Below are 27,927 nucleotides of genomic sequence, written 5' to 3'. Positions count from 1 at the left end.
GTTAACTGAACAACTTTTAACCGGGATTTACTGAATCTGGCAACCACAGTCCCATAGCAAAGTTCAAAGTGTGTCCAGATTGCGCAGTTGAGTTGATGAGAGTGTGCAGAACGCTTGTGAACACTCATACTGCTGTGGGACTGAACACGGCCTGACGATGAGAGGATCTGTCGTGCTTTCACTCTGCGTCCTGATCCAGCTGAGTCTACAAAACACAGTGAAAGCAGAGGATGGTAAGGAGCGCGTTTACTTGCACAACAGTAGGCTACGCCAACGGGCAAAAACAGCTTTCTTATGAACGCAAGAAAACTGCATTTACCCAAGCTTTAAAGCAGTTGTTCTTTTCACGCGTTTTTACATGAACAGACGAGTGCACATCGGCGGAGTTGTCAGAGCGCAACGCACGTAAATTAATCTACAAAATGGTAATGGGGCGAAAGTGGACGTGACCCAGGGATCGCAGAAGCGGGGGTAACTTTTGAGGACTGGTACAAATATAGCACATAACTAATAGCCTACTGTTTCTAATACCCTATTAAAATGTAGACTAGGGTGTAAAATGTACAGTCTTACAGACTATATGTCGTACAAAAACACGGATTTGGTATATTTATAATGCATTATGCCCTTCTCATCCAGTGTGCGAACTCCATCACCCCAACCCCGCCCCTTTCTTGAGGTACGTTCAGCGATCCGTGGGTGTGTCGACTCTGTTTTGCTTAAACACACCGTTACAGGCGTGTATGTGATACATCGGTTAAGTTTGATCAATGTCTTTATGTATTGTAACAAGTACATATGTAGGTATTGTATTGTATGTAAATATGTAAGTATTATGTATTGTAACATGTACATATGTACATATGTCAAATGGGCAATAATGCATACATAAAAATAAAATATAGAACATTATAAAAAGAAATGTCAGATGGAGTAGGCCTATAGCATGTAATATATATATATATATATGTATATATATAATGTATAATCAATCAAGTCAATATTAACAGTGTTGACCCTTGTTCTTCATAACCCCTGCAATTCACTCTTGCATGCTGGATATTACTGGGCCAAACCCTGACGGATGGCAATCCATTCTTGCCTTATTAGTTCTCAGAGTTGATCATGATTTGTGAAAATAAAATATAGAACATTATAAAATAGTTTCAGATGGAGCAGGCCTATAGCATGTAATAACAATAGAACAGTAAAACAATAGCCTACTTCTATAGCATTTATGAATCTTTGTTAATGCATTGTTAAAATCAAAAGTTATTTTCTAACATTAGTTTAAGCATTGTGAACTAACATGAACTAACAATGAACAACTGTATTTTTATTACCTAATGTAAACAAAGCTTAATAATACTGTAAAATATGCTTTTATTTGTGAACTGATGTTCAGCTGTTTGTTTTAATAGTCAACTTAATTTTGGGTCATCGTCATAAAAGCTCTGTAAACACTGCCACAGACATGAAGATCTTTCATTTCATCACGCTGAATGCTCACTAAAAACATGAAGCAGTCGTCACATTTTCAGATCATTTCAATCTTTATCTAAGGTGGTATCTAAGGGGGAGAGTTGTATATACTTACATTATAATTAGTTAATATGACTCCATAATTTTCTTAATTGAGACTGAAAGCTTGCACGAAAACAAGAGGCGGAATTTATCGCAGGAACCAATCACATCCAGTTATTGGTTGATCATTGTCAAAGTGAATGGACCAAAGGGAGGCAAGCCTCCGCTGTAACTTTACCTGCGGGTATCGCTGAAGGACAGTGTTACTTTATAAAAACGAGTGACTTTGACTTTTAATAATAAGACTTTTAATAACATATTTAGTTATATTTGGGCTGTTTTATTTTTGTAATATAGATTATTTTCTGATCCAATTTTGAGAAAAGGAGATACTGCATCCTTGGATGAAATGCCCCTGATATGAATGTATATGTATATTAATGATGTCAAACGATTAATTGTGATTAATCGCATCCAAAAAAAAAAAAAAAAAATGTTTACATTACATATGTGTTTACTGTGTATATTTATTATGCATATATAAATACAAACACATGCATGCATATATTTAAGAAAAATATGTTATGTTTATATATTAAATATATTTATATATAATATAAAATATAAGAATATGAATATATAAATGTATAAACATAAATATTTTAAAAATATATACTGTATGTTCAGGGGCATATTGACGGCTTTAAGGGCTGAAGCCCAGGGGCCTACAGTTGGGAGCAGAATGCACAATGTGCTAGTAAAGAAGCCTAGAATGAGCGCTATTCTGTGTGCTTGTCTCTATGGTAATGTGCTAGAGTCCTGAATTCCAACCCGGGCCACCGTGACTGTCAAGAGCATCTCAACGGTGTTTAGTGTTCAGCAGCAGTAGTTGAATGTGGTGTGTGCCATCAGACGAGGCTGAAAAGTTCTGCATTCAAATGTAGCAATAGGCTTACGCTTGCTGCAAATCATCAGCAAAAGTAGTTATCATTAATGTGACAGGGGGAAGCAGTAAGGAGATATTTAAATTATTTACTAATAAACAGTGTTTTCTGAGTTGGTGTCACAAGAATGAAGTTGTTTTCCGACTGTGGGAAGTCGTGGCCTAATGGTTAGAGGGTTGGACTCCCAATCGAAGGGTTGTGAGTTCTAGTCTCGGGCCGGACGGAATTGTGGGTGGGGGGAGTGCATGTACAGTTCTCTCTCCACCTTCAATACCACGACTTAGGTGCCTTTGAGCAAGGCATCGAACCCCCAACTGCTCCCCGGGCGCTCGCAGCATAAATGGCTGCCCACTGCGGGTGTGTGCTCACAGTGTGTGTGTGTTCACTGCTCTGTGTGTGTGCATTTCGGATGGGTTAAATGCAGAGCACAAATTCTGAGTATGGGTCACCATACTTGGCTGAATGTCACTTCACTTTTCACTTTCACTTTCACTTTATCATGACTTGCCATATCTTCATTAGACGCGCCTTTAGAGAGTAGTGCATATTTACGGATTATGATCATAATGAAAGAGTTTTTGTTTTATTTTATTTCGTTAAGGAGTAATTTAAACCTTTATATTTATAAATATATTTATCATGTCTGTGAGGCATGTATTTGCTGAGCTTCGGTTCATTTTTGTGAAGCGCTCCTGTTCGAGAAGAGACGGCAGAAAGTGAATCATATTTGTTTTCTTTATTTTATAAAAGCACAATGTTTGGATGATATTGTGAGTGCACACAAATACAACTAGAACCTTTTCTTATGAATGTTGTATAACCTTTATGAGCAAAAATGACAGCATATCCTCTGAAAAAAAAACCCCGCAAGTGATCGTGCTGGCGCCTCCATGTAGTGCAAAGCACACTTTAGCTTACACTCTCTGCACAAACTGGATAGCCTACACCAAACATTTATCTAGGTTTAATGTTTAAACATTGTTATATGCTTGAACTGAACTATGCACTTATATACTGTGTACTTTTGTGCTATGTACTCCACCATGTAGTGTATGAATTTTATAAGTTTTTTATCATTAATAGAGCCTGATAGCCCCTCCCCTTTTGCAATGTAATTTAATTTACTTAACTTATTTAAGTGCATCATCTAAGTATTTGAATTGCACTTTTTGGGGGGGAAATTTTCAGTGTGAACACACTACTCACACTACAAAACATCATAGAATAGTGCATACGTGATTTGGGATGTACTTTCAGTTTGAGAGTTAACAGCTGAGCCGAAGCCTCCTTTACTAATTTGAAAACTCACTTTAGAGCTAGTAATGAATGAATGTTGAGTTACTTCTTAAAAACATATTGTTTTACTGTTTTTAAAGCTCACTGTATTATGTAGTGTAAAGTATTATGAGAGAGATGGACAGAGTGAGTGTGATTGCATCTGATACAGCATCCGTTCTTCAGATCAATCTCATATTCACAATAAAACATTAGTTTGAATGTCTGCTGATGAAAGTGATATCTTTGTGGTCCTATCCTTTCATCTGTTAAGAGTGATTTCCAATGACAACGCTGCTCAGTGCATTTGTTGGCTGCATCTTACAAGCTGTTGAAGGTAAAAATAATTTCCTTCCCTTACCAAAAAGTAGTATACTTCAAGTTTATTTTATTAAGTATACTTAAGTAAAGTTCAAGCATATTTTAAGTATAATCCATGTAGCAAGTATACAAATATCAGTGTTCTAGTAATATACTTGTAAGTGTACTGTTTCAATACTCCTTGGGACTAAATTGGCCCACTTTCTAGTATATAAAAGTATATTTTAGAGTATACTTTAAGTATAACTGTAGTAAACTTTGAGAACACAACTAGTTTATCTCTATGTCTGTAATTTGTACTGCAATTATACTAAAAGTGAACTTATAGGTTTACTGATAGTTTACTAATTAAATACTTTGTACACTTTGAATTATAGTCTTAGTAAACTACTAGTTTAGTAGTTTTTTTTACTGCAAGTATACTCATAAGTTTTCCTTAAGTGAACTTAACATCATACTTTAAGTATACTAGTATCTCCCTATTTAGGTTTGAATTTGTATAGATTTTGTTGTATGAATATCTGAACATACAAAACATCAAAAGAAAGAACAGGGTGCCAAAAACATTTTATTCTAGCTTCATGCATAAAAAAAAACACTTTAATGTGGGTAAGTTTCATTAAAAAATAAAGAAATAACATTTTGAACAAAAAGCTGGAAAAAGACTATGAATTTGATTCAGAATGATAATGAAAATGAAGTAGGAGTTGACCCCCCCAAAATTTTATTCCATAACATTACAGTTTTTGTTGTTTCATGTCAGATGATCGTGTTACATGTGTTAGTATCTGCTGTTTCTTTTTTTTCTTCATTTGTGTTTTTTTGGAAATTCTGTGCAGAAGATGTGTACTAGCACCCTCTACCTTATAACAATGAAAACACAGATTCTAGGAGCACAAGTATAGCTCAAATATATTTAGAATTTTTGTAAGTATAAGTCAAGTATACATAAATGTTATTTTAAGCATATTTCTGAGGAGTACATAAAGCCCATTTCTGAGAAGTAAATAAAAAGTAAGCTAAAAGCATACTTTCCTAATTTTAGTATAAAAGAAGTATACTAATAGCACAATTGAATAATCTTATTTTTCGTAAGGGTTTTTTTTTACAACAGTGTTTCTTACAATATAAAAGTCTTTACACTGACACGTAAAAAAACTCTCTTGTCGCCATCTAATGATGTCACTAAATTCACCATCATGAACACACACACGGTTTTCCAATAATAAATACTATTATTATGGCGCCTCTATTAAGGGTTATGAAAATTTTTAGTTTTAAAATTTTAGTTTTAAGAGTCCCTAACAACAGGTGGACATACATTCAAGGTCAAAAAAACACTTTTATTGTATGATATGCAATAATTTATTATAATTTAGAATATGCATTTATTTTCACCTTATTTATTTGTAGCAGAAATGAGTCAAACCAGACAAATTAAAGAGTCTATCAGAGCTGTGTGCATTGAAACGAGAGCCGAACTCCTCAGGAAGTCATAAATCAGTTCTAGTGCCACAAGAACCAAGCAAGATAACCAACCAACCAACTTGTTCACACAACAGCTTTCAACATTAACACCAATAGAACAATTATTGACAATTTTAATTCGAAGAAGAGATTGTCAAATTTATTGTTCGTGATTGAAATGCAACGCTGGACATCACATGTAAACCCAGGAGATCAAGTTAAATACTTGCATTGACTTCCCCCCCCAGCCAGTGAAACCAGACTGAAATTCCTAAGGGGGAAGGGCTTTAAACCTTTGTCTTCACAGAAAAGTCCCTTTGCCAGAGAATGGCAAAGAAACTGCTTTTTGTACATTATATATGGACCAGAATGAACTCAAAAAGACTTGTAAATGAATCGTTCCATTGCTTAACTCCATATTCATTTATGTGTAACCCACACATTTGACTATCATGTATAATCACTTATTGTGTATGTCTTTTGATAACTATAGGATACATAGTCATGTCTAGTATTGATATAAATGAATTTTCTTGCTTGATGTTGTCCTGACAATCATTTATTTGTAAAATATATCATAATCATGTTATAGGAATCATGTCCAAAATTAGACCCTGTGAGGCAAGAACCACATGCTTGGTAAGATAAACAAATGATTTATGATACCCCAGACCCAAGACCATATCTGATTGGTCAAGGCAACATTTGAGGGGTGGCCAACAAGGAAGTGTAAATACTTTGGACCCCATGAAATTTTGCTTTTAGTTCCAGCATTGCTTGTGCTATCAGTCATGCCTTGCTTTTAGTCTGCTTTTAGTCCCTTGCTGCTGCTATTAGCCATGTCTGTTTCTAGTCTCTAGCTATGCTTCTGCTAGCTTGTAGCTTCTAGCCATGCGGTTTAGTCATCACTGTTTGAGCGCGGTTCCTGCGTGCTTCGGCCTGCCTGCTGCTACTATGCCACGATGAGAAGAAACACAACCTAGTCTCGTCAAACTTTATTTTTTTTCTTTTCCGTTTGAGAGTTTCGTGTTCTGAGTTATGTTTTGTAACGTCGAGTCTCCGACGCCTGACCTCGGGTGCCCGTTCAACTTCGACCAGCGCACACGACTCTGCACTTTCAGCCAACGCCCAACAACCACGGGCTTCCCAAGACGTCACTTCACTACTGAACTTCCAGCCAATCAGCGACACCGGGATACCCCTTTCAACGGGAGTCCCTTTCACAGGAAACGAAGGCAACGTATCCCCAGATATTTGTTGTGCTGGTGTATCTAATATAATTTTAGTCACATTGAGGAACTCAATGCAAGGGCTAATTATGTGATTGATGGTTGTTCATGTTTATGCAATTTAACGTATTGCTGTAAACTTGGAATTCCATATTTCCATTCTCTTAAACTCATCTTTTCCTAACTTTCGATCTTCCTGCAACTTGTGTGAATGTGTGAGTCCGTGCGTTTATGTGTTAGATTAGTTTATATGTCTTAGATTTATCTAATAAAGCCTTATTCATATTGAAAAGAGAAGTATCTTGTGTTTTGTGCTTACAAGTTAATGTCTTAAACTGCCGATCTTGTTATTGTGCTAATTGATAGTGTTTCACTATAGTTTGGATATTAGTATCCAGCGCAGATTTGATGTTAAACGGCTAGTTCACTGAACCGCAGGCGCGTCTCCGTGAACAGCCGTGAAACAGTGATTCTGTTCAAATTCCCTTTAAAATCTTAAATGATTCCCTTTGAGCTAAATTGACCTGTTTCCGTTACATATTTTTACCCTCCTTTGTGTGATGCTAATCTGCGGTGATGGGTCCGATTGGTCAATTTCATTTTAATTTCATCATGGCTGTATGACTGATAAAGCAGCGTTTGTGAGCGCAGTGCTGCTTTGTGTAAAGCTTTTTATGACATTTTTATTAAATACACAGGACCTGTCTTGCAAACCAAGTTTGGGGCCCTGAAAGGTGAATATATGAAAGCAAAGGGAAAGGACACAGTTGTCCATTCCTACCTGGGTGTTCCATTCGGCAAGCCGCCCGTGGGTCCTTTGAGATTTTCTCCTCCACAGCCTGCAGAGAAATGGGCCGGAGTGAGAGACGCTACAAAACAGCCCTTCATGTGAGAATAAAACCAAACTAATGCAACTGTAGATCAGCCGTTTGGTTCAACACCCAGATTTGACATTGTTCCTCTGTATCTGTCCCAGGTGTCTGCAGGAAAAGCAGTTAATTGTAGACTTAGTAGCCAATCTATCATTGAAGTTAGAGGTTCCTGACTCATCAGAGGACTGTCTTTACCTCAACGTCTACACCCCCTCTAAACCTGGAGCAAATGACAAGCTGCCTGTAAGAGTGACTGATTTGGATAAACTTTGTTGCACTTTTATGAATTTATTGTAATGTTGTTTTTAATGGTGCAAAAGGTCATGGTTTGGATCCATGGTGGAGGTCTGTCGATGGCTGCTGCGTCACTGTTTGACGGACATGTGTTGGCTGCCTATCAGGATGTAGTTGTGGTTCTGATTCAGTACAGACTTGGCCTACTTGGATTTTTCAGGTAAAAACGAATTGTTACCAACATAAAGATCCAACAAAACCTAAAATAGTTCATTTATTCAATTAAACCAATTCTAAATTCTTGATGTAAACCTGTCCATGCATTGGAGTGACCATAAAAAATCTAGGTCAGCCCATGTGTCTTTGGACTTCAGACTTACATGTTAATTGTGAACTGCCATAAAGTCCTATTAGTTCATGTTTTTGATGTTTGGGATTCTCTGATTAGTGACTGATACTGTGGCGCTGAGGTCTAAGGTCTCTGATGAGCTTGTATGATGATCCTCTACCCTTTAGCACGGGAGATGAACATGCTCCAGGAAACTATGGTCTTCTGGATCAGGTTGCAGCTCTTCAATGGGTTCAGGAGAACATCCACAGCTTCGGTGGAGATCCTGGATCAGTGACCATCTTTGGAGAGTCTGCTGGAGGAGTCAGTGTCTCTTTACATGTAAGGATTCAAACACAAAGATTTGATCATGTAATGACTTGGAAATTATATTGATCTGGTTTAAAGATGGCTTAAATAAAGATACACTTGTGTGTTTTAACAATTTTCTCCTCCACATCTTTAGGTTCTTTCTCCATTATCCTCAAACCTCTTCCATCATGCCATCGCAGAGAGTGGTACGGCAGCAATGGATGCTATCATGAGTCCCAACCCTCTGCCAACAGCCCAAGTACATTTACCCAATGCAATACAATTTCAGATTTACAATTATCATCTTATTATACCTTGAATTACAGATTTTTAATCAAAACTCATCAACATTTTTCTGTAGTATGTAGGAAATGCATCTGGCTGTGATATTTCCAGCACAAAGAAGATTGTTGACTGTGTGATGCAGCTGACAGAAGACGACGTACTCACACTGGTTAAGGTCTGTCTGTTCACAATCTGGGTTTTCTTAAAAATCATATGCACTAAATGTTGTGTTTGAATTGATGTGTCTTTTGAAACAGGAGCATCCAATGGTTCGTTTTGGAGTGACGACGGATGGCCAGTTCCTTCCCAAACCTGTAGAGGAGCTTCTTCAATCCCAGCAGTTTAATAAAGTGCCTCTGATCAATGGAATCACGAATGATGAGAGTGGATACATGCTGCCCAATGTAAACACTGTTTCACTGTTAAAATATGTAAAAATACAAGCATAAGATTTGTTTTTGTTTTTGTCCAAAACTTTGGACAATTGTACAGTATATTCATATTTAGCAAATGTTCTCCATAGTTCTTTTCACCAGAAGGATGGACAGATGGGATGGACGTGGAGCAGATCTTGCCATTTTTGACCATATTTAACCCCACTGTAAGATAAAAAAACGTTTATTTTTCTTATATATATATATATATATATATATATATATATATATATATATATATTCATATTGTGCTGTCTAAAATAATAAATATCTAAAATAAAAGTTTTTGTTTGCATAATGTATGTGTGTGTGTGTTGTGTATATATAAATATGCACACATACAGCAAATATTTTGAAAATATTTACATGTATATATTTATATTCATATATCATATATAAATATATTTAATATATAAACAAAACATATTTTTCTTAAATATATTCATGCATGTGTGCTTATTTATATATAAACATAATAAATTATGTTTAATTTAATTTTAATTGTATTTAAACATAGATTTCTTTTGGATAATATATTACAAATTTCATGTAATTTAATTTTAATTTAATATAATTTTTTGATATAATATTTCTGGTCTGTTTTCCTCCCCTTTAGCTTCAAGATCAGTCCGTTGCTGAGCTTGTTTTAAATGAGTATTTAGGCACATCCCCTGACAGGACTGAAATCCGAGACGGTTTTCGAGAGATGTTAGGAGACTTTTTGTTCAACATCCCAGCTCGGAAGGTAGCGAATTACCACAGAGGTGAGAGTTTGTAGAAGTATAACTGTTTATTTCACAGATGGCTATTTCAGTGATACTCGAAAGTAATTGGGGATTTTGTCTATTTCTAGATGCCGGAGCTCCAGTATTCATGTACGAATTCCAGCACCCTCCAAGTGTACTTCAAAAGAAACGACCTAGTTTTGTTGGAAGTGACCATGGAGATGAAGTTATATTTGTGCTTGGTTTTTGCTTTGCAGATGGACATATGAAGCTGGAAGGTACGGCCCTGAATAATATTAAGAAACATAACAAATTATTTTAGTGGTCTAGAAGTAAACAATCTAAAAGTGCCGTCACATTAGTACATTTTCAGCAAAGTTTTGTGGACAAAAAGGTCAATTTTCTTTTATCATTAGTGTATTGATGTATGAAGCTCAGTGCAAACAGTTCAACTCAACTTTCAAATCAAATGCGTTTCTGTTGATCAATGCTGGAAATTTGTATGACTAACCTGAATCTGTTGCAAAATCTGCATAGGGAATTTCTAATACAGATTTCTGAGATAATTACTTGATTTCAACAACAAGTAAGTACAGTAAGATTTACGAAAAAGGAAGAAAGATTTCCCCTTGCAGATTTTGCAATGGGTTCAAGTTGGTCATGTAAATTTGCTCATCTTAAGATCTCAAACTTTGTTTTCATTTAAATATTAAATCACAACTGGATTCTATAGATAGTGACAATAAATACAGTGTCTCTCTTAGGATTTTCTGTTTGATGTCTTTCTTGCTTTTTCAATTCAGAGGAACTGTCAGAAGAAGAGAATGAACTCTGTAGAACTGTCATGGCTTACTGGGGAAACTTTGCTCGCACTGGGTAAGTGACACTTAAAGGGGGGGTGAAATGCTCGTTTTCACTCAATATTCTGTTAATCTTGAGTACTTATAGAGTAGTACTGCATCCTTCATAACTCCAAAAAGTCTTTAGTTTTATTATATTCATAAGAGAAAGATAGTCTGTACCGATTTTTCCCGGAAAAACACGAGCGCCTAGAGGCGTGACGTGTGGGCGGAGCTAAAGAATCACGAGCGTGAGCAGGCTTTTGCGTCGAGAGCGTTTGGAAGCTGTGACATTACCCAGAGCCGTTGAAAAACATATTTAACGGCTCTGACATTGCCTTGAGGAAAAAACCATCATCCAAAACAAACCATGGCTAACAGTCAGATTCAGCGTATATTTATGATCCAGAATGAGATCCCGAGGCTGAAACTGAACGAGAGCAGCAGCAGCAACGACTCGCTCCGAGCGGGGCTCGAACCCGAGTCTCCGATGGGAGGCGGACGCACTAACAAGGAGGCAGAGATATTTGAAGCAGTTTTACTCACCGCCTGCGGTTCCAACACACGATCGTGACCCTTTTTCGTTGGGACTGCATTATCCTTAAGAAATAAACGATACGCAAATCCGTCGTCAAACTGGGCCTTGTTTGTAAAACAAGCATCTTCAAAATGCAGGGAACAAACAAACAACACTTGCACAACTCCGTTGATGCTCTGTAAAAATAAACTCCATCCACTGGTCCTTTAATGCTGTTTTTTCTTTGGTAATCTGTGCAGGGTTGTCTTGCCCTGGCAACCAAAAACACTCCTCCTTTTGTGACATTTCGCGACGCTCTCGCTCTGATCAGTGAAGTCTGTTGTGCTCTCAGTGCTGTGCTATACGGGAGCGCGCTCTTCCGGCAGAAGTGCCTTAGGACCCATATAGGGAAATTCCGCTCCATCTAACGTCACACAGAGCCATACTCGAAAAAAACTTTCCGAAACTTGTGACAAACCAGAAGGAGTATTTTTGGAACAGAAATACTCCTTCAAACATACAACTTAATTTTTGAAACTTTGTCCATGTTTAGCATGGGAATCCAACTCTTTAACAGTGTAAAAAACTCAGTATGCATGAAATAGCATTTCACCCCCCCCCCCTTAACATAAAGTCGTCTGGTTGATATTTTTGAGTGGGAAGTAAAGTCAGATATTTTAAGGGTGATACAACTGTCCTGATATCACTAAGAAGAAAAAACTTCAATCAAAGGATGGAATTCTTCAAATGAAAACATTAACTATGATTAATATCTATATTATATTTACTATATCTTAAAAAATTGAAAAAGCAGTGAAGCAGCTTTGATATAATATGAATATGGTAATAAATATGATAAACTGTTGTCTGTTAAATCAAATCATGTGGTGTGACCAACATGCAGGAAAAAATAAAACAGGAAGTGATATCATAGAGAGAACCTCTACAGATCCTCGTGACTGTATGTCAAAATCAGATAAAATCCCTTAAAATATTAGGATAGGCTAATTCAGGTGTAAAATGTCATGTGGTATGACATTTATGAAGTAATAATTTTTCATGATATTTAATAACATTTTACTAAAAATATATATTTTAAACTTGGGATCACTCACATGCACTCAGGTTTATCTGACAGTTACACCACATGACATTTTTAGTGTCATTTATTTGAAAATCATATTGAAATAGTTTTTTTTTTTTTTTTTTTTTTTTATGGTGTGACTCTCCAAACATCCTGACATTTATCAATTCATACTTTATATCATTTTTACAAAATATTTAATCTAATTTTATTAAAAACATTGAATTATATATTACTTGATAGTTACACCACATGACATTTTAAGAGACATTTAATTGAAAACCTTTTTGTTTTCCAAACCAAATTAGCTCAAATTGAAAAATGTAATGCGGTGATACTCTCTACATAAATATATAACATACATTTATTTGTAATCACGTTAAAGGAAAATATTTTTTACTTGATAGTTACACCACATGACATTTTTATGTGGCCTTTTCGGCCTTTCAGTTTTCCAACCCAAGTAATTTCATGGTGTAAAATGTTATGTGGTGTGACTCGAAATCGTCCTGACATTTATGAATTATTCTTAAAAAAATATATTTCATCATATATAAATATATTTATCTGTTTATAACTTGTTAAGATGACACACGCAAACAGGTTAAGGTAGATTACTTCTTACTTGACTTTTTCATGTGGTCTTTCAGTCATTCAATTGAAATTTTTCTTGAAAATGGTATAAAGCTTTTCCAAACCATATGAAACCAACATGAATACAAAATAATACATTTCCAAACATTTGGCATATGCTTTTAAAACCAGATTTTAAAAAACGTTTTCCTGGTGGCAGGTCTCCGAATGGTCCAGGCCTCACCAAGTGGCCTAAGTTTGGAGCTGAGGCTGAGTATCTCAGCATTGGACTGGAACAAAAACCTGGGAAAGACCTGAAGGGAAAACACTTCACTTTCATGACTCAAACTCTTCCGCGGATAATAAAAGAGCGAAAGGAAGGCAAGTTCAGAATCAGCATTGTTTTACTAAGATTCCCTGCATGAAACTAAGAATTGTTACACATTTGTTTCCAACAGGACCTCTAGTTCACACCAAACTAGGAAGTTTAAGAGGTGCATTCATGACTGCGAAGGGCAAGGAAACCGTCATCAGTAGTTATTTTGGCGTACCGTTTGCAAAGCCTCCCGTGGGTCCATTGAGACTAGCTCCACCACAACCTGCAGAGGCTTGGCAAGGAGTGAGAGATGCTACAAAACAGCCACCCATGTGAGAATAAAGCTAAACTAATAATAATAATAAAAATCATCAGGCCTGTTCATATGGGAAAAAATGACACTTTGTTCCTTTATCCCAGGTGTCTACAGGCAAGGGAGATTCTTTTGGAACTGTTAGCTAATATGTCTATGAATGTGGAGGTTCCTGAAGTATCTGAGGACTGCCTTTATCTCAACATTTACACTCCTTCTAAACCTGGAGACAGCAGCAAGTTACCTGTAAGTGTTTGTTCTGAATTTCATTGAGTTTTGCTCTATTATTATGCATAAATATATATGCCTGTTTACGTTTTTTTAACACATGATGTGCAATAGGTTATGGTTTGGATTCATGGTGGAGGTTTTTCTGCAGCATCTGCTTCCATTTTTGACGGACTTGTTTTAGCTGCTTATCAAGATGTAGTCGTGGTTTTGATCCAGTATAGGCTTGGTCTGCTCGGGTTCTTCAGGTAAAACCATCTACAGTTTCTCAACATTTAAAGCTTTGTGTAAGGAACACAGCAAAATCGAAGTTATTCACCAAAAATAGTGATTAAAACGTGTTCTGTTGTTTAAACTATGGGTAATCTTTGGTCCCATGGACTTTTAGGAAATAAAGTCACAATTCAAACACTATATAAGTGTTTTTTTTGTCTGAAATAGTTTTTTCCATCACATCTCAAATTATGATTTGTGCTTAATGACAATCTGTCACTTACAAACCCAGCAGCTTTCTTTTAAAATGACTAGATTTTGGACCCGAAAATGTACTGAACTGCCCTAAATGTGACCACACCATTATTAGGCATATAGAATAATTGTAGCCTCTTATATGGTTAATCTTCATTTAGCACGGGAGATGAACATGCTCCAGGAAACTATGGTCTTCTGGATCAGGTCGCAGCTCTTCAGTGGGTTCAGGAGAACATCCACAGCTTCGGTGGAGATCCTGGATCAGTGACCATCTTTGGAGAGTCTGCCGGAGGAGTCAGTGTCTCTTTACATGTAAGGATTCAAACACAAAGATTTGATCATGTAATGACTGGGAAATTATATTGATCTGGTTTAAAGATGGCTTTAAATTTTTCTCCTCCACATCTTTAGGTTCTTTCTCCGTTATCCTCAAACCTGTTTCATTATGCCATCGCAGAGAGTGGTACAGCAGCAATGGATGCTATCATGAGTCCCAACCCTCTGCCAACAGCCCAAGTACATTTCCCAAATGCATTAAAATTTACAATTTACCATTTTATTACACTTTGACTTATAGTTTTTTTAATTAAAATGTATTAACATATTTCTCTAGTATGTAGGAAATGCATCTGGCTGTGATATTTCCAGCACAAAGAAGATTGTTGACTGTATGATGCAGCTGACAGAAGAGGACATCTTGAAGATTGCTAGGGTTTGCATCACAACCATCCGTTCATCCATTCATCCTTACACATGAAATTCTATATTTAATAGAGTTTTATTAATTGTATCTTTTATGTCTTGTAGAAGCACTTGTAAGTTCATGCTGTGAAGTATTGCATTAATATAAATAACACAGATAATTTATGTGCTAAATTTGTGTGCATATAATACAGGAACAACTAATGCTTCGTTTCGGAGTGACCATCGATGGCCAGTTCCTTCCAAAACCTGTTGAAGAGCTTCTTAAATTCCACGAGTTTAACAAAGTGCCTCTGATCAATGGAGTTACTAATGACGATGGTGGCTATACACTACCTAATGTAATGGAAAAGCTTATTTTTACATGCTTTTGCTGTAAAATGTAAACATAAGTTTAAAGTCATTGATTACTTCTGAAAAATGAAATCTTTGAATGAGACTAAAGTGACCATAATGCATACCAAAACTATTTTTCTGTAGATTCTTGGACCATCAGGATGGATAGATGGAATGGATAGAGAGCAGATCATCCCATTTTTGCCTTTATTTAACCCTGATGTAAGACAGAACACAATTTATAGTTTATGCATCATTTATCAAGACCAAATAATTTGATTAAAAAAAAAAACATTAGTAGGTGTATATATAAAGTGCATGTAGAACAGTTCAAACCCCTAATGATTTCAAACAAGCTTAAAAATCAATTGTCTGTCTTATTGTATATTACACAGAGCTTGGAATTTTAACCAGTTGAATATCATTTTTTTTTCATTTTATTTAGTTAAATGTTTACCCTACTTTATTTAAGAAACTGCGGTGTCCCCCATGGTTTTGTTCTTGGACCTCTGCTGTTTTCTTTTTGTTTGTTTTTTTGTTTTTTTGTAATCAGGAAACACTGAGTAAATTTTTAAGTTGCAGTAATGCAAAATGACCCACTGTATCTGTATCTCTATTACTTCTGATGATCAGTAAACAAAACTTACCAGTTACTTGTGGCACAATGAAAATCTCAGAAGTTTCAGGATATGACTATCTATTCTGATAAATAGTTTAGGGTAAATTGTATTATGTTGCTTCGAATGTTAATGTGAAATAAAAAAAATTATTCTAATAATTAAAATGTCATTCTTTTAGTTTCAGAATCAGGCGATTGCAGAGTTTGTTTTAAATGAGTATCTGGGCACATCCAGTGACAGGATCAAAATCAGAGAAGGTTTTCGAGAGATAATGGGAGACTTTTTTTTCAACATCCCAGCTCGCATAGTATCGAATTACCACAGAGGTGAGAGTTTATTCTATTTATGCATCATTGTGCAATTATGAAAGTTTAATTATAATTTTACTATTAAATATTTCTTTTGTCTCTTAATAGATGCTGGTGCACCAGTATACGTGTATGAATTCCAGCATCCTCCCAGTCAACTTAAAAAGAACCGACCAAGTTTTGTTGGATGTGACCATGGAGATGAGGTTTTTTTTGTTCTGGGTTTCTGCTTTGGAAGACATGTAAAACTGCAAGGTTTGACTATTCATCTACTAAGGATGTGAAGGTTTAACAAATTAAACTTTATTCTCAGTTTATATTGCAAGGATTTTACAGGAACTACCATCGAAGCAATGAAACAATGGGTAATAGCAATCAGTCAACCTCTTTCTGCTTTGTTACTCAGATGAAGTCTCAGAGGAAGAGAATGAACTTTGTAAAACTGCCATGGCTTATTGGGGAAATTTTGCTCGCACTGGGTAAGTGATTACATCAGTGATAAAACAGTCCCTGTTAGAGAAAAAAATTTACCATTCATCTTAGGCCAATTTTTGATAACAACTTGCACCAGCACAAACTGTTTTTTTGTTTGTGTTTAAATAGTAAGCTACTGTCATGATTTACTAAAAGCATACATTGAAGAATTAAGGCTGAAAAGGAGTGGACACAGTTATTTTTGTGCCTGACCTTTTTGAATATGCATTTGTAGGAGTTTCCCTTTTAGACACAAAAATTATAGGAGGAGAGTATTAAAATGATTTATGCAAAGAGATTTAATAATGTTAGCGCTTGTAGAATTACTGGTATTTGCACCATTAATTAACACCCGAAAAAAGCATGTCTTAAAGAAGGCAGTAACTGCACTGCTCTTGGTCATTATGCATATGATCTGGCTGCATCTGTGTTCTTTAATGCGTACATTGTTAGTAAATCACCTCGCAAAGTTGCCCTGTTTATTAAATCTGGCCCTTAATGTCATTTAATTATCAGCATTTTGTAATAAATTAGGAATGATGCCACTGATAATTCAAAATATCCCTTTAAAATGTTTTTCATTGATAAAAACAACAACATAAAAAATCCTTAAAATGACCTTTAGCCTAATGAATAACGTTATATTATATATTAATCTGTATACTTTATATATGGCATTGGTCTGGATATTTTGCAGTGCATATTTTACATGATCTACAGTAAGAGGGATTAATACTAATTATAACATATCGTCCCCATGGAATTATAAGGTTCTATCTGACATTTAAGTCAAAATTGAGTTATTCCCATATTGTTATTCTGTGACTACATATTTACATTATGTGATAGATTTTTTTATGTTGTATAAATCATGGGGTTTTTATTTTAAAAACACTAAGGTTCTATCTAAACAGTCGAATGGAATGCAAAAACTTTGAAGCTCAATATCTCAAAACTACTTGGAATGCAGATAGATGATATATACTACTTCTAGTGCCATTTTTTCAGTTTTAATGTCCATTTGTCATTGACGGCAGGTCTCCGAATGGTCCAGGCCTCACAAAGTGGCCTGAATATAAGGATGAGGCTGAATATCTCGGGATTGGATTGGAACAGAAACCTGGCAAAAACTTCAAGGGAAAACACTTCAATTTCATGACCCAAAAACTTCCGCAGATAATAAAAGAGTGGAAGGAAGGCAAGTTACCCATTTCAGAATAGTTGTAAAATTAAGAAATGTTTTTATTGCGAAATGTAAGTTAAATTTGATTTTTTTTTATGTATATTATTGGTCTTTTTGATAGGACCTCTAGTGCAAACAAAATTAGGATCTCTGAGAGGTGCCTTCTTGACTGTGAAGGGCAAGGACACAGTTGTTAATAGTTATCTAGGTGTACCATTTGCCAAGCCCCCCGTGGGACCCCTGAGACTGGCTCGGCCCCAGCCTGCAGAGAAATGGGACGGAGTGAGAGATGCGACCAAACAGCCACTCATGTGAGATGTCGCACAAACACATTTCAATTCAAACATCTTTAGTTAGACATTTCTATGATATAATGATCTAATGGTCTCTTTAGGTGCATCCAGGACAGGCAAGTTAGTATCACTGAACTTAAGTTTCTCGGTATGGATGTGGAGATTCCCGAGGTCTCGGAGGACTGCTTGTATCTCAACATCTACACTCCAGTCAAACCTGGCCAAGACACAAAGCTACCAGTAAGTTGATCAACAACTTGGATGAATGTCCTCATAGAAAAATGTGTTGGAGAACGTTTCCTTGTGTTTTCTAGGTGATGGTTTGGATTCATGGTGGAGGACTTGCTCTTGGTTCAGCTTCATTGTATGACGGCTCCGTTCTGTCAGCGTATCAGGATGTGGTTGTGGTGCTGATTCAGTACAGATTGGGTCTGCTGGGATTCTTTAGGTAGGGAATCTGTGCTTACCCTTGATCATACCATTTACCAAACCAGATAAATGTTGATAATAATAATTAGATTCAAGTTTGTTTCTTAAATGACTTCTGCTGTGCATCTTAAAATCTGAAAATTGGTCATAATTCAATTCAAATCATTTTAGCACGATACATAATATTTTTGTTATGGCAGTTCAAACATAAAAGCCATGGAGTCTCTTCAATTTACATATTATTATTATTATTACACCAGATTATTGAGAATTATTCAATAATTCGCGGATGGTATTTCAGCCATCTGTTCCGTATTAATGAATCCCGACTCTCTAACACATTCTGCACTCAAAGACCAGAACGTGAGTAAACAAGGACCTTCGTTTTACAAAATCTTCCAACATAATTCACCATTTCGGCACCACGATGTCTGCAATATCCTATGACGGGGTGACATTTATTGCACCTTCGAGACAGTCCAGAAATACGCGCCGAGCCTCAAAGGAAAGACAAACCACCCACCTTTTTCCACACGGCACGACCACACATTCCACAGCACATAAGCACACATACACACAAACCTTTCTTAACGTTCTTTACCTTCGTCATTTTATTACTACGATGTATTTTGATAGGTTTGTGTGTTGCATAAAATGGTTAATCCTGTTATGCGAGGATTATAAATTTCTGACTTGTAAATGTGAAATGTTTTTGGAATGAATGTTCTCAAATAGAATCATGAGTTGTAACCCTACCCCCCTGACCAGGTCATAAAACTTTTCACAGAACAGCAAAGCCAGCTCACTGGCACCTTTTCTCAATGTATTCTAAATGTATTGAGTATTGCTTTTTTTTTTGGTGCATTAGATGTTTTCTATAATCAAATTGGAGTATAATGTTTATCGTGTGTTAATCAAACTTTAAATGTGTGTATTTCTGCATATGAATGAAACTTTATGTTTCATCTAGCTTTACATGTTATTTTTGGTATCTGTTTAATCGCCATGCTTTAATGGACTCACTTATATAAAGGAAATTAATGAAAAATATATTAATCTGGAATTACCAACTTGCTAGAATAAAAATGTTCAATTCTGACAGCTATAACTCAAGCGAGTGGGTATTTCCCCAGAGACAAAGGAACGTTTTTCCCGCTTCAGATCGCGGATATTCATTGGTTGTTCATGCAAACAGAGGCGTGAACCAGTCAAGCTATAAAGACTGAAAGCAGGAAGTTCCTCTTGCTTGCTCTTGTCTCTGCTCTTGGTCCTCTTCTATCTTCTCTGATCTCAGCACGGCGGCTGAGAGAACGCCCATTCTCATGGCTCCTTCGGGAGCTTCTATCTCCGTTTTCTTTTGTTTTCTGTACTAAGTTCCTCTCTGCACGAGGAAAACGAACGCTCATTATGTTAGTTGGAAGACACAAGAGAACACGCCCAATCACAAAGAGACCACATGCAAGTATTATTTTCTAGAGAGATTTAAATGCTGCTTAAAGTTTGTCTATTACCTTTTCAAGATGATTTGATTCGTTGTTGTCTTTCAAAAGGTTACTGTCTGTGAGTTTGCATAACTGAGCCTAATTCTGTGATCGCCCCTATTCTCTCACCTCTCTCTCTCATCCTCTTCCACTCATTCTCTCTCTCTTTCTCCCTCATTTGGATTCCGTTATGTCTTGTACAAAGTTTACTGTCTGTATTGTCGTACGCATATTTACTCAGTGTGAATCGTAGTTTTATGTATTATTAGTTCAATTATTAAAAACCAATATATATTCATGATTGCTTCTGTCTAAAACGCTCACATCACGAGTCAATGAAATGTCTGATCTTTAGCTACAAGCTTGTTACTTTTCAGTAACTGAAATTTCATAAGGATAGGAGAATGTTTCATGGCCAGAAACAATTTTTCCTTGAATTATAAGAAGTGATAACTTTATTGAAAGTTGATAAGTTAAACTTACGGCCGTTTGCTGGCCAAACCACTGTTTGATTTGCGGTAATTCACAGTAAGAGATATCACTATAATTGATATGAAAAATGGAATATTGGCATATTAATGAGTAAATTACAGTGTCTTGTAATGAGTTATTGATTTATACAACTGACCTATTTTTCATCTTCAATAATTTTAATGGAACCGTCATATGAGATGTATATATTAATCATATTCCTGATTAATTATTAAAATTCCCTATATATCATTTGAGTTAATTATTATGTACAACCCAGTGCGGCTACATACAACAGGATAGATCGGAGATGACAAGAAGCGAAGTGGGAGAGAGAGAGAAAGTGTGATCGGGAAAGGTCTTTGAGTCAGGAGTCGAACTCAGGACGCACGTAGCATCGCGTATTAGTAATTCAAATTAAAATTATGTTATCAATATATTGAATATTCATCATCACATTAATACAGCAATACACATGCCAAAGCGAATGTGTTAACTTTAAATATTAATTAAATGTTCAGTGTTGTTATGTTAATGCAAATTAAATGTGATTTAATTTAATTTGTTTTTGTGCGAAAGTATAAGGGATGCACTGAAAATATTTGGCTGAAATAGTTTTGGAGGGCCGATGAAACAGTTACGAGTAATTTAGCAAAACGTTATTTTCAGATTTTGAATAAATTAAATTGATCAATTTTGTTTTTGGTGTTTCATTAAAAAATATATTTTTGTGCATTACTTGTATGTTGTGAGTCAGTTTTTTTTATTTATTTTTTATTACAGATTAAGATTAAAGATACCTTTTCTCTTTTTCATAGCACGGGAGATGAACATGCGCCAGGAAACTATGGTTTTCTGGATCAGGTCGCAGCTCTTCAGTGGGTTCAGGAGAACATCCACAGCTTCGGTGGAGATCCTGGATCAGTGACCATCTTTGGAGAGTCTGCTGGAGGAATAAGTGTATCCACGCTGGTATGGGTCTTTATTAATAGCATAGTAACTCTGTTACGCTGTTAAATATTAGTTTCAAGTGATCAATTCATTTCTGTGTCATTTGTGTCTTCAAGATTATTTCACCATTGGCTTCTGGTCTGTTTCATCGTGCCATTGCAGAAAGTGGGACGGCCTTGTGGGACGGTTTAGTGATGGGCAATCCTTTACTGAGAGCTCAGGTACCATTTCATATTCTTCTTATATTTTCATCTTTTTTATTTGTATTAAGTGCAACTGTTTAGTGTTGGGCGGTTTGACAAAAAATTTATTTACCTTTTTTTTTTTCAAAATTATACCGATTTTCCGGTTTATGACGGGTTTTTCCAAGACATGTTTGCGGCTAAGGTGCTGGAGCAAATTGCTTATGTTAATTTTAAAATATATATATATTTTTTTTTTCTTTCAGCATCGTAAGTCTTTTATCACAGAACAATCTTTTATATAGACATAAGTTTAAACTCAATAAATGTAAACAACGCATTATTCATGCATTTTACTTCTAGGTTTGTATTATAAGCTGCTCAAGCAAGCGGCAAAACATATAAACACAATAATTAGCTTACTTTTCTTATTAAAATATTTAAAATTAAAACACCACAGACAGAAACAGTCTTGTGCATTTTGCATTAAATCTTTATCACAAGCAATCCCATGGGTCTTAAAGAACTTTGTTTTTCTGCTTCCATAAAAGTGAACTTTTATATATTGCTTTCCTTATTTATCTAAACGTGCTCTTTTACGTGTTTTTAACCTAGCCAAAAACCCATGTGACTGCGTTTCCATGTCAATCCATGTTAATTTTTCCAGAGAACAATGCGCTTTCACTTTAATTCCGCGCCTGCAGCACAGCAAAATTAGACTCGGTACGTAAACGATCGCTGCACTGCTGTAGACCCACCGCTCCTTGAACACCCTGAATGCAACCTCTGGAGCTGGAATCCGTTAACACGCACAAGAGACGTTCTGTGTGAAACAGTCTGTGTGAAAGCACTGCTGTGTTTACCCTCACCATGTCTCGCATTCGCTGCGTAGAAGTGCAACATTGTAAAGGGTCTGTCTGAAACAGTGTCGCGCGGCCGTGGCGCAACATAACGTTCGTTCCGAACGCTGAGTAATTAAATACACCGGTATGGCGGTATATTCAAAATTAACATTGTAACGAAAATATACACCGGTTTTCGGTATGAAACGGTTTACTGCCCAGCACTACAACTGTTTTTAACCACGTTCTCATGTTGATGCTAATATCAGAACACAGCCAAAATGTGCAACTGTGACAGCAGCAGCTCATCGAAGATCGTCGACTGCATCATGCGCTGGTCCGAGGAGGAAGTTCTGCAATGCTCTAATCAGGTGTGAAATATTTGTATAAAAGTAAGCCATTAATATTTCAGCAATAAGTACTTATTACAAAGATAATAAACAATGTGTGATGCTTTGCAATACAGGTGTTTATTTGACCTCTTATGGTAAACTGCTTGTTGTATTCCTCCTTTAGATAAAAGCGTGTGCTAAATTAAATGTAAATGTGATATATTTTAAAGTATGAACTGATTGTTAAGTACAATTAAATGAAAATGTTGTATGAAAATGTAACTGGCATATTTATGTGCCCTTTTATATCATTAATAGTATATTATCTGCCAATATATTTTTTTTTAAACACTTTTATGTGCACATTCAATGCAATTAAGCACACTTATTTTTCACAAGGTATGATGCTTCAATATAAATCATGTATTATGTAGACATATACACTAAAAGCACTTATATCTACAATATAGCCTATATTTGCCGTGATTGATATTAATGGATTGAGGATTGTTTCCATTATGTTTCTAGTTTGCGATAATGCACTTCAGTCTCGCTCTGGATTCCTATTTCCTTCCCAAACCTGTAGAAGATATCGTTCAGAAACAAGAGTTCAGTAAAGTTCCTCTCATCACTGGAATCACTGATGATGAGTTTGGCTTTTTACTGCCCGCAGTGAGTACAAATTATATTTATTATTATATTTAATATCACACTCTAAACTCACTTAGAATCGAAGATGTTGTTTTACTGTCATTGACACATTTACAGCATATTCACATATTTGGTTTAATATTTTGATGCTAGTGTTATTTCTCCATAGTATTTTGGGGGTAAAGGATGGATTGATGGGATGAATAAAGAGCAAGTCATAAAGGGCCTGACCCTCACGTATCCTGATGTAAGTCACAACTCAACACAATGCACATTTACATTAGCTTACATGTGTTTTTCTTTTAATCATGTGTGCTTTGACTGATATTCCCATCAGCCCAGGGATCGATGGATCGTTGATCTGGTGGCGAACGAGTACCTGGGCGACACAAGAGATCCCATTCAAGTCCGAGACATTTACAGAGAGATGATGGGAGACGTGATGTTCAACATCCCTGTCCTCCAACTGGCAAAATACCACAGCGGTGAGACGCAGCCAGTTATTCATATTGGTCCATTGCAACTGTTTGGGAAGAAGGGTTTAAAAATAACTTTTAATTCTGATTATATTAACTTCTATTAAATTTTTATTTTAGCCTAAAATTATATATACACTTCAGGTCAAACGTTTGGAATAATTACTAAAATTCTCTTAAATGCTCACCAAGGCAAAATACAGTTATAACATTAAAATTGTTAAAACTATTACAGTTCGAAAGGAACTGTTTTCTTTTTTCATATAATTTAAAATTCAAATTTTTCTGCGATGCAAAGCTGATTTTGTTTTTAAGCATCATTCAGTATCAAATGATCCAAGTGTCAAGGTCCAGAAAAGGTATAAAAGGTAGTCGTCAAAATATTCCTTGTGTCATCAAATGTGCAATCTGGGTTAAATGAAGCGTCAGGAACACTTTGTAAGCAAAGAAAATAAAAATAACGACTTAATTCAATAATTCCTTTGTCATCGGTCTCCTCAGTGTCTCTCTATATCACTGTATGCTGCGTTGCTCTTCTGTGTCCTCCACTTCACAACGATGCAATGTTTTATTTCAAATCAAAGCTAAATACACATAAAAACAGCGCATCCTTGTGGCGCGGAGGACACAGAAGAGCATACGGTGATATGAAGAGACATAGAAGAGACCGTTGAAAAAGGAATTATTGAATAAAGTTATTATTTTTCTATTTGTTTTTTGCTTAAAAAGGGTTCCCATCACTTCATATAACCCAGATTGCATCTCTGATGGCAGATGGAATATTCTGACGACAACCTTTTATACCTTTTCTGGACCTTGACACTGTTATTTACATGTCAGTCTATGGGACAGTCACAAGCCTCCCGGTTTTTATCCAAAATATCTTAAATTGTGTTCCGAAGATGAACTGAGCTTTTACAAGTTTGGAACAACATGGGGGTAAGTGATTAACCCTTTAGGCGCCAGAGGTTTTTTCCTAAAACGTTCGATTTTGACATCTTAATTTCAAAAGGCTATATCTTAAAATTTATAAAAGATAGAGACTTTCTGTCAATTATATAAATATTAAGGATGACCCAATGTTTATGTAGGGATTTTATTTTCCCATCTAATTTGCATACTATGACGTCATATGGGGTGGTCATCTTGAATTATAGAATTTTCATGAAAAGTCACATATTTAAATGATAAAATGGAGCACTTCTTTCCCCCAAAAAAATTTCCCTCACCTTCTGTGTGCTATATTGCACAATACTGAATGCTCAGGTAAATAGTAAGCAGTAAACAAACTGTAAATCATTACTAATAAATGGTAGAAACAAACCGAATGCATGTAGCGGTTGGGATTTTCAATTTACTACATGCAGCAGGCACTCTGATTCCATGTATGGGGCACATATATATTACTCATATGACACACAAACACAAGTAGACAAGACCTGTTTAGTTCAAAAGCTATGCCCCGTGTCGCATCGCCTCTGCTTCTGCTATCAGCAGCGCGGCCAGATCTGCCTCGCGCACGCGCTGAATGTGCACAGCTCGGACTACTGTCAGTGTCATCGCGACTCCCACCTTGCCTCCTAACTGTCCTATGAATACTTCGACCTCGTCTAATATACCCAGTGGCATTAGACAAAGTCTCTACTACAATACTGTCGCCGCGATTGCGGAGTGGTGCGGTCAGAAGACAAATATACATGTCTAGCGCGGTAAAAATCTCCCGCCTCGTCCCCGCAACAAAAACTTGCCTGCTAATTTCACGATGAACACTCCGACCCTGGCAAACATTGTTCACACCTCCGACCCTGGCAAACATTGTTCACACCTCTGACATTTGGCAAATGACCATTTATTTACATTGGGCAAAGGATTCACCATTTGTGCTTGGTGTAGGGCTATACTTTCACTTTCAATATCACCGTCATCTTCTGAATACAGATATTCCCCTTCAGAATCAGTGTCCGCGAATAAAAGTTCCAACACCTCATTGCGGCTTTATTGAAACTTTATTGATGCCACTAGATAATAATAATAATGAAAATAATAATAATCTAATGCCAATACTCGCTGACGTTGACAATATTGTTCAGATAAAATGGCTCACTCTCACACAAGCTCCGCTTTTTTTCGCACTGATTCAATGCACTCTATCTCGAAGATTTTGTATAGGAGCATGGCGTTTTTTTCAGTCAGAGATGAAGTATTACATGTCTGATATCTAGTGCAGGGGAGGTTGCATGAAATTTGACACCATATTTGACAAAATAGTCCGTTTTATTCAGTGCCGCATCTTGTCGAGTAAACTCGACCGTGGCGCCAAGAGGGTTAATGACAAAACGTAAATTTGGGGGTGAAGTAACCCTTTAAAATGACAAAGAGTGACAGTAAAGACGTTATATAATGTGACAAAATATTTAAACTTCAGATAAATGCTTTTTTTTTTTTCAACTTTCATCAAAGATCCTGAAAATGTATCATGATTTCCACCAAATTATTAAGCAGCAAAAACGGTTTTAAATCTTGATAATACAAATAATAACTGAGAACCAATAATAAATAAACTGCATGAGCATATTAGACTGATTTCTGAAGGATCATGTGACACTGAAGACAGGAGGAATGATGCTGGAAATAAAGCTTTACAACACGGGAATAAATTACACCTTAAAATATGTCAATACAGAAAATATTCAAAATGTTGAATTATGAAAAAAATATGATATTTTGATATTAGAAAGAATAAAAAACAGGTATATTGTGCTTTTTTTACATGATCGCTTTGCTCTTCAAAATCACAGTGAAATACTCTTGAGCTAAAGGCATTGTTCATCCAAGAAAATAAAAACGGTCCTCATTTACTCACTCTCGTGTGACAACAGTTGACGGTAGCCATTGACTTCCATAGTATTTATTTTTCAGTCAGTGTCTACCAGAAGCTGCTTGATTAATAACATTCTTCAAAATATCTTCATTGTGTGCAACAGAAACTCATACAGGATCGAGTATGAGCAGATAATGACTTTTTTTTTTTTTTTTTTGGGTGAACTATCCCTTTAAATCCTATGTATGATTGTTGTGGCTGTAGCTTCAGGGGCGCCGGTTTACCTGTACGAGTTCCAGCATCCTCCCAGTATGATCCAGAAGAACAGGCCCAGCTTTGTTGGTGTTGACCACGCAGATGAACTCTTCTTCATCCAGGGCACCTGCTTTGCTCAAGCCCACCTCAGAGCAACCGGTAAAACACTTCATCACAAACACATCCTCCACTGACACTGAACTACTCTGAAAGGGTTTCAAATAACCACTGAATCATCATTTAATGGTTCAATCTTTCAGCTCCTTTCACGAAGGAAGAGGAAGAGCTGTGCAGGACTGTGATGGGATACTGGGGGAACTTTGCACACACCGGGTAAAATATCAGTCTCTTTGTTTTTCATAGAAGAACAAAGTATATATTTTCTGCACTTTAATACGGCTGTTTTTGGATCGGCAGGTCTCCGAATGGTCCGGGTCTGACACACTGGCCTAAATATAAGGATGAGGCTGAGTATCTCGGCATTGGACTGGAACAGAAAACTGGGAAGAACCTGAAAGAGAAACACTACACATTCATGACCAAGACACTTCCAGATCTCATACGCCAAGGCCGAGAGACAACAGAGCACTTAGAACTGTAAAAAAAAAAAAATGGTGTTCATTAGAAATGAACTTGAATGTGAGGATGACACATATAAAAAATTGAGAACTGTGATTCAACATAAGCATTAAAATACCTAACCTTAGTGTATTTTGGAGCTGAAGCTCAAATTTGATAGAAAAATGTACAATTGAATGATGTGACATACATTGAACTAACTTGTACTGATCTGTTTTGCACTTAAAAATAAAAGTCGAACAACGTTCAA

At 36.2% G+C, this 27,927-nt stretch overlaps 1 protein-coding gene across 1 annotated transcript; it reads left to right on the top strand.

The window, feature by feature from the left end:
• The first annotated feature begins 58 nt into the window (after positions 1-58).
• LOC128014156 (uncharacterized) lies at positions 59-27,927 on the top strand. Its single transcript, XM_052597494.1, has 37 exons — positions 59-233; positions 7,459-7,648; positions 7,737-7,875; positions 7,953-8,086; positions 8,383-8,536; positions 8,661-8,765; positions 8,868-8,966; positions 9,049-9,195; positions 9,315-9,392; positions 9,842-9,989; positions 10,079-10,228; positions 10,754-10,826; positions 13,184-13,344; positions 13,422-13,611; positions 13,700-13,838; positions 13,935-14,068; positions 14,450-14,603; positions 14,703-14,807; positions 14,905-15,003; positions 15,188-15,334; positions 15,474-15,551; positions 16,128-16,275; positions 16,366-16,512; positions 16,664-16,736; positions 17,769-17,929; positions 18,036-18,225; positions 18,309-18,447; positions 18,522-18,655; positions 21,407-21,560; positions 21,656-21,760; positions 22,833-22,934; positions 23,424-23,567; positions 23,716-23,793; positions 23,884-24,031; positions 27,108-27,257; positions 27,359-27,431; positions 27,516-27,927. The coding sequence occupies exons 1-37, from the start codon at positions 158-160 to the stop codon at positions 27,697-27,699; spliced, it is 4,830 nt and encodes a 1,609-aa protein (XP_052453454.1). The 5' UTR covers positions 59-157; the 3' UTR covers positions 27,700-27,927.

The sequence above is a fragment of the Carassius gibelio genome, chromosome B25 (genome assembly GCF_023724105.1).
Source record: "Carassius gibelio isolate Cgi1373 ecotype wild population from Czech Republic chromosome B25, carGib1.2-hapl.c, whole genome shotgun sequence".
Classification (NCBI taxonomy): Eukaryota; Metazoa; Chordata; class Actinopteri; order Cypriniformes; family Cyprinidae; genus Carassius; species Carassius gibelio.
This window is presented reverse-complemented; position numbering and strand designations above follow the sequence as displayed.

What these genes read in the sequence shown, in the direction of transcription:
- LOC128014156 (XM_052597494.1), top strand. Translation starts at nt 158, where the DNA reads ATGAGAGGATCTGTCGTGCTTTCACTCTGCGTCCTGATCCAGCTGAGT. An exon ending in CACAGTGAAAGCAGAGGATG is followed by an intron (nt 234 to 7,458) that starts GTAAGGAGCGCG and finishes TTAAATACACAG; the next exon opens with GACCTGTCTTGCAAACCAAG. An exon ending in GGGAACTTTGCACACACCGG is followed by an intron (nt 27,432 to 27,515) that starts GTAAAATATCAG and finishes TTGGATCGGCAG; the next exon opens with GTCTCCGAATGGTCCGGGTC.